The following is a 16,098-nucleotide window of genomic DNA, read 5'->3' as shown; positions in this document are numbered from 1 at the left end:
GCCTACCAGTTCTCTTATTTACACCCAGTGTTAGGCCCACACTGCACAAGCAGCATGTTTTGTGACCGCAGTGTACTTTAAGAATTAAGCAGGTATTTGCCAAATATGTAAAGCCTCTGCTACAGTCACTGCAAATAACAATTTTAGGCAGGTAAACCCAGCGGCCATTCTAAAAAAAAACTTAATTTGAAAAATATAGACCCAAAATGCAGTTTCAAATAAAGCCTCTGTGTAAAATACATATTTTGAGGAATGCTGTGGACAGTTTTGACACCTTTTTAAAGAGACACTGAAGCGAAAAAAAATATATGATATAATGAATTGGTTGTGTACTATGAATAATTACTAGAAGATTAGCAGCAAAGAAAATATTCTCATATTTTTATTTTCAGGTATACAGTGTTTTTTCTAACATTGCATCATTCTCTAATATGTGCAGATTACACAACACTCAGCATTCAAAATGAGTCTTTCAGAGCAGTCTGTGAAGTAATGAACTCTCCTCTAGCAGAGGAAAAGTAAACAGTTCAATTACAGTTGAGATAATAAAAGTCAGATAACAGCCCTCTCCACGACTAAGTTAGTAGGAGAGCTTAATAGCTTTTTTGCATAGAGATAACTGGAGTTTCTCAACTCTTCCTGTACTGGAAACAATTAGACTGATGTATCTGATCTTAATGTTTTTTTTCTTAGCTGTACTACACATACAAATCATAATATCATCATTTTTTTTTCGCTTCAGTGTCTCTTTAATAACAATTGTAGCTGAAAATATGCCCTGAAGGTTTTTGAAGTTCACCTGCCAGTAATGGCAATGAAGTCCCCCGCGAACGTTCGGTTTGTGAACATTTGCAGAAACGTTTGTGAATAGTCCCTGAACATTCATTTACAATGTTTGTCCACCATTAGTTGGGAGATGTATGCTGTGTCCATTGCAGTGAAAGGAATCAGACGTGGCATAGGTAGCCATGACAACAATGGAAAGTCACAGCACGTGTTACATCACATCCGCTGTGACTGTCCTCCTGTTACTCCAGCTCACATTTACACATTGCCCAGCAAGCTCAGGGTGAACCAGAACTCCTAGGAGTGTGTAAGGGGCTAAAAGGCCCAAAAAGCCCTCTCACTAAAATGCTATGCTAAACAGAAATGTACCTTCTCAAAACAGAAGATATTTGTGATTATTCAGGTTGGATTGAGCTTTTGAGCTATCCCACAATACACCACTGCTGAAAATCATCTATTTGTTGTCCCTGAAAGCTGAAACAAGCTGACACATCACTGCATTCCAGCGGTTCTGGAGGTGTGCTTAGCTTTCATGGTCAACAAAGGGACAATTTGCATGTTCAGCAGTGATGCATTGTGGGAGACATCATAGGCTGACACTAACATGAAAAATTGTAAAAGCTTTCTGTTTTGAGAAGGCAAATTTATGTTCTAGGTCAACTGTGCACCAGCCTAAGAGCTTCTTATGGTAGAACCTGTGTCACATGATTACAAAAAAAATATTAAGGTTTTCTTTAAAGAGGAGCTGTCAACAATACTATCTCAGAAAATAAAAACCCAGTGCATATATAAGTAGATAAATACTTGCTCTACTTACATAAGATATGTATTGCACTGTCCATGTTTTGATTGTAGTGATTTTTCTATAGAAAAAAAATCCTTCTTAGGATTCTCCATTTTAACTGTGTCTATCTTGAAGCCAATCCTGATGTAATTTCCTCCCTTACTCTCCTCTGCCTCATACTGTATGCATTGCCCGCCCTCCCAGTCTTCAGCCACTCCCACCCAGCTCTGCAATAGAAAGTGCATTGTCTCAGCATAAGAAATATTGGCCAATCAGAGAGGAACAGAAGTGTGGGAGGGGAAAACAGGAGGGAAAGTGTCTTCAGCTAATCAGACTGCATTAGTTAAGTCTGAGAGGAAAGTAAAGAAGCAAAAAAAGACAACCCAGCATGCCCTGCAACTTCCTTTGTTCGACAATGTACCAAATAAGAGTCAGGTAAACTGGGGAATGATCATTTATCTACAAGAAAAGTAATAGTGATTTTTAACTTTTGGATTGCCTGGTTCAGAATCAGAATCCTCTTTATTTCACCAAGTACGTCAGATAACGTACCGGAATTGTATGTGGTGCACATGGCATTGGCAGAGACAGGACAAAACAAGGCATAGTCAACATGAGACTAAATGAGAATATACATGGTACAAACAATAGATACAATATTGTACAATGCAAGACATACAATATTCAGATCCATGAGTCAATTTAAGGTGTATGGAGAGGTCTGCGTATGAGTTCATGGTTCTGAGTGGGCAACAGATACAGTCTGTGATGCATGATACAGTTCATGGTTCAGAGTGGGCAACAGATACAGTCTGTGATGCATGATACAGTTCATGGTTCTGAGTGGGCAACAGATACAGACTGTGATGCATGATACAGTTCATGGTTCAGAATGGGCAGCAGATACAGACCAGGTGCCGGTTGAGGATTTGCTTCCCAAGGGCTAGAGTGTTGCAGCCTGACAGGAGTTAGAGTTCAGTAGGAGGACTGCCTGGGAAAAGAAAGTGCACTTGTGCCTGCCTGTCCTGGAGGCAATTGCTCTGAACCGGCGACCCAATGGGAGGAGCTCAAAGAAGCGATTGCCTGGATGGGAGGGGTCGAGAGAGATCCCTTTGACCCTCTTCCCCAGTCTGGCGGTGTGGAGGAGATCAAGAGGTGGCAAAGGCAAACCTGTGGTCTTTTCCGCAGCATGAATTATTCTCTGGAGTTTGTATTTGTCACCAGCCGTTGCCCCTGCATACCAGACGATGATGGAGGAGCAGAGGATAGATTCTACGGTGGCAGTGTAGAAGCTGATGAGCAGCTTCTTTGGGATGCCACATTTTTTCAGGCGTTGCAAAAAGAATAACCTCTGCTGTGCCTTCTTTTGAATATTGATAGTGTTCTCTCCCCATCCAAGATCGCTAGTAAGAGTTGTGCCCAGGAATCGAGCACTCGGCACCCTGGAGACTGCGGTCTCCCCAAGTAGGACTGGGTGGAGGGTGGGGGAGTGTCTCCTGAAGTCTATGATCAGTTCTACAGTCTTTGCCGTGTTGAGGATGAGGTTATTTCCCCTGCACCAGTTGCAGATCCTCTCAGTTTCGCTGCGGTAGGCAAGCTCTCCATTGCCGCTGATAAGGCCGATGATTGTTGTGTCATCCGCGAATGTGATGACCTTACCAGAGTCAGAGGTTGAGGTACAGTTGTTGGTGTACAGAGAGAACAGGAGCGGGCAGTACACACCCTTGCAGAGCTCCCATGTTGGTGGATCTCTCGCTGGAGAAGCAGTTGCCGAGCTTCACCCTCTGCGTTCTGTTTGAGAGGAAGTCCCTGACCCACCTGCAGAGGGAGATGTCAACTCCTAATTGCACGAGATTGTCCAGCAGGATGTCTGGACAGATGGTATTGAAAGCGGAACTGAAGTCCAAGAACAGGATCCTAGTGTAAGAGTCAGGCCTGTTCCGTGATGTATGCTAGGCTCACGTTAATGGCGTCCTCGACTGACCGGTTTGCCCTGTATGCAAATTAATGAGGATCAAGGACGGTATCTGTGGACTTCTTCAGGAGGGCCCGGATCAGGCGCTCAAAGCCCTTCATGATGGTAGAGGTTAGAGCTACTGGTTAGCATCCTTGTTACTTGTTAACCAGATAAAAATAAGAATAGATTTTGATTTTATGCCCGACAGTTACACTTTAAAGAGGATAGAAAGCCCGACATTCACAAGCATGTAAAAGGGTGTCACACAGGTACAGAGGAGAGGTTTGTTACAAAGGTGGAGGGGGTTCCCCAAGTTTTGCAGGGAGTCCAGTGATTTCTAGTCACACCCTTTCCCCTCCCCCACTGATCTCCTGTCCAATAGGAACTGCAGTGTGCAGCAGTTTGGTTCCTTATTAGACAGACGAATGGGGGGAGAGATATGGCTATACTGGATATCAAGGAGTATATATGGATGTATTTATACAGCTACAGAAGTATTAGTGGTTTGGGGTCTCCATGATGTAAATGAATAATTCCTCTACCTCGCAGCTCCTATAATGTATGTTGTGTAATGTCACAATATCTTTAATTGCTCAAATTAGAACAAGAATTTGCACAATGGTAATAAGAATGTGTAAGTGACACCACATTGCTCTACAAACATAACACAGATCCCTTGCTATAACTACATATAGGTCTGTTGTCTCAAGAGTAACACATTGCTTCCATTGTCTCATCAATCTGTACAATCTACTGCTTGTCAATGTGTGGCCAATATGTGGGGAAGTCAATGAGATGCAAGAAACTCTGTACTTGAATGCAAATGTCATGCAAATTGTATGCCGCTAATCACATTTCCCAGGTAATTCATTTAATTGTCCAGATTCCAAGATACAGAAAATTTGCACGCAAAACAAAGTTATTGTCATGTGATTGGCTGCCTGTAATGAGCACAACCTTCTGCAGTTCTCTGTCCGGCTGATAACTAGCGTTAGCGTCAGTGACATGCCAATAACTCTGAGATAGTAAAAATGATATGCTAATTATATGCTAATGCAAATTTTATGCAAGTTACACAGATGCTGCATCTGGCCCATTTCCAATCTTTGCATCATTTTGGAATTAGCAGCAGCTCACTGGCTATCCCTAATGATAATTGTTCCTCCCCTCAGAAATCTCTAACAGGAAGTGATGATGTTTCTCTATTTGCAGCGCGGAGTCCCGGCATCAGGAACCTCTCAGAGACTCGTCTCTCTGTATCCACAGACTGTACAATGGATGATGATGATGTCACTGGACAAGAGTCTCCTGCAGATATCCTGGTTACCCCAAATATTCCCCCAGACTCCCCTCACCTGTCTAACCCTGAAGGGCCTCATACTCAGAACAGCTCTCCCCATGTTGGAGGGTCTTATTCCTGTTTCACATGTGGAAAAGGTTTTGTAAGGAAATCACATCTTGTCAGTCATGAGAGATCTCACACTGGTGAGAAGCCCTATTCATGTGCTGAGTGTGGGAAATGTTTTGGGCGGAAAGAAAGCCTTGTAATACATGAGAGATCTCACACTGGTGAGAAGCCCTATTCATGTGCTGAGTGTGGGAAATGTTTTGGACATAAAGGAAACCTTGTCAGACATGAGAGATCTCACACTGGTGAGAATCCCTATTCATGTGCTGAGTGTGGGAAATGTTTTGGGTGGAAAGGACACCTTTTAATACATGAGAGATCCCACACAGGTGAGAAGCCATTTTCATGTGCTGAGTGTGGGAAATGTTTTGGACAGAAAACAAACCTTGTCAGACATGAGAAATCTCACAAATCTCACACTGGTGAGAAGCCCTATTCATGTGCTGAGTGTGGGAAATGTTTTGGGCAGAAAGGAAGCCTTGTCAGACATGAGAGATGTCACACTGGTGAGAAGCCCTATTCATGTGCTCAGTGTGGGAAATGTTTTGGAGAGAAAGGAAACCTTGTCATACATGAGAGATCTCACATTGGTGAGAAGCCCTATTCATGTGCTGAGTGTGGGAAATGTTTTGGAGAGAAAGGAAACCTTGTCAAACACGAGAGATCTCACACTGGTGAGAAGCCCTATTCATGTGCTGAGTGTGGGAAATGTTTTGGAGAGAAAGGAAACCTTGTCAAACACGAGAGATCTCACACTGGTGAGAAGCCCTATTCATGTGCTGAGTGTGGGAAATGTTTTGGAGAGAAAGGAAGCCTTGTCACACATGAGAGATCTCACACTGGTGAGAATCCCTATTCATGTGCTGAGTGTGGGAAATGTTTTGGAGAGAAAGGAAGCCTTGTCACACATGAGAGATCTCACACTGGTGAGAAGCCTTATTCATGTACTGAGTGTGGGAAATGTTTTGGACATAAAGGAAGCCTTGTCAAACACAAGAGATATCACACTGGTGAGAAGCCCTATTCATGTGCTGAGTGTGGGAAATGTTTTGGGCAGAAAGGAAACCTTGTCATACATGAGAGATCTCACACTGGTGAGAAGCCCTATTCATGTGCTGAGTGTGGGAAATGTTTTGGAGAGAAAGGAAACCTTGTCAGACATGAAAGATGTCACACTGGTGAGAAGCCCTATTCATGTGCTGAGTGTGGGAAATGTTTTGGGCAGAAAGGAAGCCTTGTCATACATGAGAGATCTCACACTGGTGAGAAGCCCTATTAACCCCCTTGGCGTTATGATTCTTTACGGATTTTAGGGTCTAGAAGTGGTGCAATTTTTTTGCACCCTTTCAAACCCTAAAACCTGGAAAAAATCATGCTGCAAGGGAGATCTGCAGCAGTTACAGTAATCGCTCACCTCCCTGGCGCTGCAGTTAGGCCTCCATCCTCCAGGTGGCGCTGTAACTCTAAAGTGAAATTGCCAGGTGTCGTCATGACGACAGCCGGCGATCTCACCAGCAGGAAGCAGAGCCCCGGAGGAGAGGAAGAAGAATGCCGGCCGACGTCGGGATCCCCGGGAGGTATGTAGAAACGCTCCAGCTGCACGCCTTGCTCTGCATTCAGCCTCCGGCGGGTACCCCGAGCAGAGGTCGGGATTACCGCTCTTAGCTGCGGTTTTCCTCCCCGACCCTAGCTCAGGATTACCGCTAAGGAGGATAATGTGCTCAGTGTGGGAAACGTCTTGAGTGTAAATCACTGCTTGTCAGACATTTGTGTTGTGTGTAGAAAGTGATTTGGCCATTAGTGTTCTTTTCCAGTGTTTCTTTTACTTCTTGCAAAGTGCACATGGCAGCATTCTTACACTGAATCCTGAGGACTCTCTCATGCTGCTCAGTGCATTGGATTGTTGCTGCTCTTTACTGTCTATATAAAACTCCTTCATCTCCTCCAGCAGTTGCATGCATTTGCAGGCGTTTGTAAGCATTGGTCCCTAGCGTATGTCAGGCATCTTACAGGTTGTGGCATTGGTTGGTTGAACGCTCTGCTACCATATAGGTGTTCTATGGCAAATGTCAAGCATCCTGCACAGTGTTGGGCTGCAAGCACATCCCCCACCTGTGGACGTTGGGCCCCCATACCACCCTCATGGAGTCTGTTTCTTACCGTTTAGCAGACACATGCACATTTGTGGCCCGCTGGAGGTCATTTTGCAGGGCTCTGGCAGTGCTCCTCCTGTTCCTCCTTGCACAAAGGTGGAGGTAGTGGTCCTGCTGCTGGGTTGTTGCCCTCCTACAGCCTCCTTCATGTCTCCTGGTAGCACCTCCATGCTCTGGACACAGTGCTGACAGACACAGCAATCCTTCTTGCCACAGCTCGCATTGATGTGCCATCCTGGATGAGCTGCACTACCTGAGCCACTTGTGTGGGCTGTAGACTCCGTCTCATGCTACCACCAGAGTGAAAGCACCGCCAGCATTCTAAAGTGACCAAAACATCAGCCAGAAAGCATAGGAGCTGAGAAGTGGTGTGTGGTCACCATCTGCAGAACCACTCCTTTATTGGGGATGTCTGGCTAATTGCCTATAATTTCCACCTGTTGTCTATTCCATTTGCACAAAGTCATGTGAAATTTGCAATCAGTGTTGCTGCCTAAGTGGACAATATGATTTCACAGAAGTGTGATTGACTTGGAGTTACGCCGGGTCAGGAACCTTTTTGGCTGAGAGAGCCATAAATGCTGCATATTTTAAAATAAATGTAATTCCATAAAAGCCATACAATATGTTTCAAACTGACACAGTGCGCATGCGCAGCAGAGGGCTCACGTCCCTGTTGTCATGGTGATGTGTATACAGTTGATCCGCCAGGCAACAGAATCGTGAGACGTGTCTTCAGCTTCTTTTGGGTTTCAGCAACATCCGCAATTTTCCTGAGAGCCAGACAGGTGAAATACTGACTAACAGCTTGTACAATTAGCTAGCTGACTTGGGGGTTGATTTACTTTGTAGGACGAGATTCCCGTATTTTTGCCCAATAGGCTGCCTGTCAAGTGACAGAAAGCCTATTGGGCCAATCAAAGTGCAGGGATTTCATCCTACAAAGTCACTGGACCTGACAGGATCCAGAGTGGGACAATTGGAGCAGCTGTTAGTTTTGAGGGGAGTGAGAGTAAGTTAGTAGTGTATGCTACGGCAGTAGTGTGCCTACACTAAGCTGTGTTGCTTGAGCAATGTAGCTTAGTGAATCAACCCCTACTGATTTGTATGTGAGCCAGATGTAGCCATCAAAAGAGCCACATCGGGCTCCCGAGCCATAGGTTCCCTACCCCTCTTTTAAGCGTTTGTTTTATTTATTTTGAGCAGTGTACCTCATCTTCCTTTACTGAACAATTACATTCTCAGCTACCCATGTTTATCAGAGCTGTGTGTGTTGTCTGATCCTCTCCAGCTTGGCCCTGCTGTCAGTTTTGGTTTCTTTACAAGCTTAATATTTCTAATGACTCCATTTACAACACAGGAAATTTGCAGAATGTTTGATCCTATCACATTCCCTTTGCTTTGTGTTCCCATCACTGGAGGGCAGTGGCCGGGTGTGCAAGAGGAGTGAATGGGAGGCTGATAGGAGTGAACATTTATGTCTGAAATGAGTGTAATTATTCAAAGTATCATTTATAGAGTGATGATGGAGAATAGGGGGATTCAAGGATCAGCTGCTGAGATAAGTGGCTACATGTTTAACATTTTACACAAGCTCAGCTGCTGCCAGTCCTGATGATCTCTCTGGCTGCAGGACTGTCTGCCGGTCATTGTCACGCCGGGTGAGCCGAATGACGGCTGACCCTGCTGCACAAACTCGGGGGGTGTTATGTACTATTCTGTCTCTGAGTCGCAGCAACTCGGAGGCAGCTGTACTTCAGGGTCTGGCAATTGCGGATTCCCTAATTACCCATATGCAGTACAGTATTACTGCTGTAGCTACGCCAAGCTGCGGCCTTTGCTGATAAACTCTGCCACGTGAATCACAAACCTGGAACAAGCATGCAGGTAATATTCTTGTAGTTTTATAAGCCAAAAATAATCTGAATGCTTGTTCAGGGTCTGCAACAATAGCAGTAGAGGTTGAGCAGGACAGCCAAGCAACTGGCATTGATAAAAAGGAAATATTAGGGGGTGGAGCTAAGATAGGTTGCACACAGCAGGAGCTTCGGGCATACCACCACCAGCGTTACCCACCGTCTGCTGCAGAGTCACTCTCTGGTACCCCAGAGGATGTGCAGCACACCAGGGATGATGACCACCACTACCCACTCTAATAAAAACAAAGGCGGGACGGTAATGTCCTCCCTCGGGTGCTTCATGCAGCTCCAGCAAGATGGCGCCGGCCTCCCACACTGCACACAATCTCTCCAGCATGGCCTGTGGCTGCAGAGGGAAGAGAGCCCACCGTCTCCCGAGCGGACCCCCCACAGAGGGGGACAGGATGGCTCCCAGCAGCCTGAGAGCCCTGTACACAGACACACAGGAGCTCAGTCTGGTAAGCAGCTACATGTGGCAGAGATCCCCCATCTACTTACCCACACTGCAGCTGAGCTCTCTCCCCCTGGGCAATGCAAACAGCCAGAGTCTATCAGCCCCCTGCACACAGTACTGATTGGGGAAGTGAGGGAGAAACAGAGACTGAAGTGACAATAAAAGATATGCATGCTCAGCTAATGTCTGCTATCACTGACACACACACAGCAGTCACAGCTATAATCGAAGACATGAAGGTGGATTTGGGCTTCTCAGGCAAGATATGCAATGGCTGAGGGGGGTACATCTGAATTGGAAGTGCGGGGATCAGAGCTTGAGGACACGCCCCCCTTCTAGCCAGAGACATACAGTCTGTTATACAGCAGTCAGTGGCTAATCACAAGTCTGATGATATAGAGAACTGACTCAGGCGTAACAACTTGTGATTCATTGGGTTACCGGAGGGCACTGAGGCTACTAAACCTGAAGATTTTATTGGCCTGGCTAATACAACAGTTTGGGGCTGATCAGTTGTTCAAAACCTTTCCAGTTGAAGGAGCGCATAGGGTGCCGCCCAGACGCCCACAGCCTGGTGCTCCGCCTCCTGCATTTCTAGTGCAGATTGTAAACAGTAGAGATGGAGATGCTATACTGTGCATGGTGTGCATCAAAGGGGATCTAATGGTGGAAAATACCAGAGTGATGATCTCTCCTGATTACTCCATTCACTTTCTGAGGAAACGGGCCTCTTTCACATTCCATGCAGTTCCCGGCTAAGCTATGTATTGTAGGAGGTGACCAAACTCTATTTTTTCAAGACCCCAAGGAAGTGGTGCACTGGTTAGATAGTAGACCTCCCCGTAGCTGAATATTACATCTATACTCGCCTTTGTGATGTCACTGTTAGAGCAGGTGCAGAGACGAGCAACAAAATTGACACGTGGGATGGAAGGTCTCAATTACCAAGAAAGGTTAGATAAACTGGGTTTAACATGTATAAATACACCACAGGGCAATATAAAAGCTTGGCGGATGAGCTTTTTGTCTCTAGGCCTTCTCAAAGGACTAGAGGACATGATCTGCGCATGGGGGAAAAACATTTTAGACATTTAGGAAAGGGTTCTTTACAGTAAGAGTGATTAAGATGTGGAATGCATTGCCACAGGAATTAGTTATGGCATATTCTATACCTGCATTTAAAGGGGGCTTAGATGCTTTCCTTGCGTTGATAGACATACATGGCTACAATAACTAGGTAATACCCAATGATGTTGATCCAGGGATTTTATCTGATTGCCATCTGGAGTCGGGAAGGAATTTTTTCCCTTTTGGGGTTAATTGGACCATGCCTTGTAAGGGTTTTTCGCCTTCCTCTGGATCAACAGGGATATGTGAGGGAGCAGGCTGGTGTTGTACTTTGTTCTCTGGTTTAACGCGATGGACGTATGTCTTCTTTTTCAACCCAAATAACTATGTAACTGTGTTTGATTTAGCTATGTATAATCCTTACCTATATTGCTATATAGGTGCCCATACATCAGACGATTTGAAGCCGCGATCGACCAACCGATAATCGAATCGGAAGAGAATCGAGTCAATATTGAGCACAGAAAGAGTACTCGACCAACCAACAATTCTGAGAATTACGCCGTTTCCTTGATTGCGCATGCTGCAAAATATCGGTTGATTGAGAATGAATCGAGTGATGTATGGGCTCGATTAACCGATTGCCCTGCTAAAAAGAATCGATTGTACTAGTTGAATTTGCATGCGCACAGTATACACTCTGGGGACAACTGCCGGTCGCACTTCATCGATTGCTCCGCGATGGAGTGCACCCGTGTACTGTACTAGTAAACCGATCAACCAAGGCGGGCAACAGAAATAGTCGACTTTCTACAGTATTGTCGCACATAATGTATGGCCTACCGTCCGATTCATCACCAATCAACCAACTATTTTTAAAGTCGATCATTCTAGTCGGTCAATTCTACATTGCCAGATGTATGAGCACCTTAAGTTTACTTTACAGATACCCATGCGCTTGTTATACTTCTGATAAGGTTGGAAAGTGATAGGCTGGCTAGGCAGTAGGCCTCACCATAACTGAATTTTACCCCTACATTCATCTTTATAATATTATTTACATAATAATATATAATTAACATCTTTACATTAATCAACTCATTTGGGTTTCATTACCACTTATATGCAGATGATACACATCGATCTGTACCTCTCAGCCCCAGACCGTAACTCCCTCCTCACACGTGTTCCTGACTGCTTGTCTGCTATATCCTCCTTCATGCAGGCCTGTGGAGTTGCAGGTGAGGAGTTGGAGCAATTTCTGGCACCTGGAGTCAGTGGTCTCAATAAACTGAGGGGTCAGATGATTTTTGTATAAACTCCACAGTTCTCATAAGTATTAGACTAAGGAGTCTGAGGTGGAGCAATTTTGATTGAGTACCTGGAGTCGGAGTCATTGGTTTCATACACTGAGGAATCGGAGTCCGATGATTTTTGTACTGACTCCACAGCCCTGCTTCCATGTCCTCTCCTTAAAACTTAATGAGTGAAACAGAACTAATAATGTTTCCACTACTCTGCTTGAAATGACAATAGATCAGAATCAAATTTATTTCGCCAAGTGCGGCGGTTGCTAAACTCGGAATTGTTTGTGGTACACATCGGCATTGTGCATAGTGCAAGACAGCATAAACCATAGTAGTGCAATACACATACAAACATTGACATGGGCATTGAAGCAAAAGTAATGCAATACACGTGCATACATTGACATAGGCATTGGAACATAGGGGTGCAGGTGCTCGTGCACTGAAGAACTAGACAGTTAATTAGACCAGCTAGATAGTTAATTAGTCCAAGGAGTGGATATACATGGAATGAAGAACAGCCGCACGGTAGGAGCAAACGGGCTATCTAGTCCATGGTGACAAGCCTGCTGTGTGCAGGGCTCGAGTTCAGAAGGTGCACTGCTTGGGGGAAGAAGGAGTTCCTGTGTCTGGAGGTTTTAGTAGAAATAGCTCTGTAGCGGTGATCTGAGCGCATGCGGTTGAAGAAGCGACTGCCAGGATGGTGGGGGTCTTGCGTGATCCTGTTAGCCCTTGTTCTCAGCCTAGAAGCGTGCAGGAGGTCTAGTGGTGTCAGGGGACTCCCATAACGTCAGTTCCCAAAGCAAAGGTGTAATATTTGACTCCTCTCCCTCTTTTATTCCTCACATTCACTCCCTAACCAGCTCCTGTCATCTCAAACTCAAAAACATATAACACATCCGACTTAATCTCACTCAAGACACAACTAAAATATCAATACATGCTCTTTTAATATCTCATCTGGACTATTGTAACATACTACTTTGTGGATTACTTTCTAACAGACTGATACCGCTCCAATCTGTACTGAATATGGCTGCTTGTCTCATTCATCTTTTTTCTAGTGCTCCCCCACTAGCCACGCCCCCTCCCCTTTCCTGCTGTGACCGCCACTATTTAAAAGTTAGTGTCTTACAGTTAAGTGCATTTCAAATCTTCAGTGGTTTCAATTATATTAAAGACTTAATGCATGGTTACCAACCCAAGTTCTTATTTTTCCTGGACAAGATGGTTTTAAAATCTGGAACCTAACATTTTGGACGGACAGGGGGCGGAGTTATTAGCAGGCCTTGTAAGGGACTTCTGGGTGAAGGTATATAGTGTCTTTTGTCCTTTTTTATGCGTAGACAATGCCTGCTCCTCATGGTGTGCATGTCATTTTTGACTCTGAAAACATACAGCTACGCTGTCTTCCCCCTAAGAAGTGGCCCTAGACTATGACATATGACCATGACAGGGAATTGATTATGAGCTCCTGTAAGGACAGTCAGTGACATGACTGTATTCTGTAAAGTGCTGCAGATGTCAGTGCTATATAAATACATAATAATAAGAATATAGTAGGACATTAGACTAGGACTAAGGTAAGATTATATTGTGAGATCCTCTGAGGACAGTCACTGACATGACTATGTACTCTGTAAAGTGCTGCAGAAGATGTCAGTGCTATATGAATACATAATGATAATATAGGAGGACATAAGACTATGGACTTGATTCACAAAAGAGTGCTAACTTTTAGCACGGCCGTTCTCGCGCGAATTTTCGGGCGTTTTCGCGCGAATTTTCGCATTTGCGCGCAATGAAACGTTTTCGCGCGAAGTCGCTAACGATTTCACGCGAAAACTTTTAATTGCGCGCGAACGCGAAAATTCGCGCTAAAAGTTAGCACTCTTGTGAATCAAGCCCTTTGGTAGGATTAGATTGTGAGCTCCTCTGAGTATAGTTGGTGAAAAGGCTGTCCCAGAACAACATTTATACTGCAGGATATAAAACAAACCTCTCCAGACACGAGACAGTCTTGACCAAACAAATAATCATATTACCATTACATCGATGTCTGCCATCTACTTTAGTGAAGCCTACCATATTTATATCTTCAAAGCTTGCCTTGGTGATGTAGTACACAAAACTTTACTTTTATTGTGAGGTGCCTTTTATATTACATACTGAGAAAAAAAAGATAAGTGATTTTCCTTCATGGAACTCCTTAAGTTTGCACTTACCCTAAATACAGATCCATAAATTACATCAGCCATGCTTGTTTCTCCGTCATTTGAATTACACCTCACAATAAAGCTAAAGTTTTATGCACAGCACCAGACTACATTACACTCATTTGTGCAGCATTATTGTGGTATGGAGCAGATTGTCGTGGGATAACTGCTTTTGCAGCAAGCTGTGTGTGTGTGTGTGTGTGTGTGTGTGTGTGTGTGTGTGTGTGTGTGTGTGTGTGTGTGTGTGTGTGTGTGTGTGTGTGTGTTTCTCTGTGTGTGTGTGTGTGTGTGTGTGTGTGTGTGTGTGTGTGTGTGTCATGCAGCCCTACCTGGCTGCCGGTGTTCTGCACTATGTCACACACTGTGAGGTTACACGGGACGTATTCCTAATGCTGGCTACGGTAGCTGATGCTACCTCTCGTTTCCCCCTATTCCTTTATATTGTAAGCTTGCAAGGTCAGGGCTCTCTCCCCCTTTTGTGTCTTGATATTCATTATACATTTCATTCATTGTGTTACTTTTGTCACTGTAATTACCAATTCTGTATTTTGTATCTATTTTGTATTTTGTTACCAATTCTGTGTTTTGTATATTGGTGTATACACCAATTTGTCTGTATTATTATGTACCCCATGTTTGTTTCTTAATTTTGTACAGTGCCACGGAATATGTTGGCGCTTTATAAATCGATGAATCAATAAATAATAATAATAATGCTACTACATTTGATTCAGATATGCATCATTTCCTTTTGTACTGTTTGCTGAAATTCAGTTTCTAGATACGGGTAAAGGAGAGAAAGAGGCACTGTTGTTGCAAAAAAGAGGTACCTTTTTAATCCACGGTGAAAAGACACATCAGGGTGTAGAGGGGGGTGAGGGGGGGGGGGGGCTGACAGCTGTTTTGCTTAAAGAGACTCTGAAGCCTCTTTAAAAATCAGTTTTTACCCTTAATTCTTGTTAAGGATAATCGGCAGACCTAGAACGCAGCTATGCCGCTGCCAAATGAGGGGTTTATCACCCCCAAATCCCCCCGCAAAATCCACTGGATTTTGCTCTTCCTGGAGGCAGAGCTATGAGCTGTAGCTCTGCCTCCATGCGCGTCAATCTCCCGTGGATCTCCCCCGCCTCTCTCTGTGATGGAAGACTGAGAGGGGCGGGGAGAGGTGGCGACAAGCGGGGGATTGATGCGACGAGAGGCAGAGCTACAGCCATTAGCTCTGCCCTCTCCAGGAAATGCTTCCCAGTTTTTACCTCGGGGATTTGGGGGTGATAAACCCCTCGTTTGGCCTTAGCATAGCGGCGTTTTAGGTCTGCCAATTACCCTTAACAAGAATTAAGGGTAAAACGGATTTTTAAAGAGGCTTCAGAGTCTCTTTAAAACAAAAGCTTCTTCAGAGGCCAATAAAGGGAACAACTTGACCCAAGTACTGTTAGACAATAAATAGTTTCATATCTACACCACACAATTACAGCGCCAAGCTTTGCATAAGGTAATGGTTTGTACAGAAATTCTCTATGCAAATACTATATACAGGGGACCCTATACAGAGGGGCCACAGAAATCACCTATAAGGGAAAAACATTAGCATAATAGATACTATTATCAAAGCAGTTGTGTATCAATATGATCTGATCCTCCAATCAATATGATCCAATATACACAGTTCGTCATACAATCCCAGCGTCTTAAGCAATATTGTTTATAACTGGTGCGCTTCTGTAAAAAGAATGAGCTGTTTCTTCAAGATATACTAAGTTCAACATCAGATCAGCGCTCCTAGTAGTTGCCTCTCGATCCGCTACACCTCCACCAGTTTCACCCTGTGAGATCCACACTCACCAACAGTAGAGGGCCTGGATTACATCGGCCTCAGACGCTTTTGGGGCATTAATAGGCTCCCCTCGCCCACGATCCTCCTCTGTCTCCTTTGCAACCACCACTCTTCAATAGTATCACTGGGTCAATGCTTCATACTGTTTTCCTCAACACATAATAATAAAAGCTCATTGCGCAGCTTGTTAAAAACAAAAATACCTTTATTGA

General features: G+C 44.4%; 1 protein-coding gene across 1 annotated transcript in view; it reads left to right on the top strand.

The window, feature by feature from the left end:
- LOC137535334 (zinc finger protein 585A-like) overlaps nucleotides 1-14,706 on the top strand; it is a 100,979-nt gene extending 86,273 nt beyond the window's left edge. The window contains exon 8 of the mRNA XM_068257164.1: nucleotides 4,965-14,706. Coding sequence (XP_068113265.1) covers nucleotides 4,965-6,214 — 1,250 coding nt within the window. The 3' untranslated portion in view covers nucleotides 6,215-14,706. The remainder of the gene's footprint in view (nucleotides 1-4,964) is intronic.
- Nucleotides 14,707-16,098: the final 1,392 nt, after the last annotated feature.

This window comes from Hyperolius riggenbachi, chromosome 10 (genome assembly GCF_040937935.1).
Source record: "Hyperolius riggenbachi isolate aHypRig1 chromosome 10, aHypRig1.pri, whole genome shotgun sequence".
Taxonomy (NCBI): domain Eukaryota; kingdom Metazoa; phylum Chordata; class Amphibia; order Anura; family Hyperoliidae; genus Hyperolius; species Hyperolius riggenbachi.
Note: the sequence above shows the minus strand (reverse complement) of the source record. Positions and strands in the feature narration are given on the sequence as shown.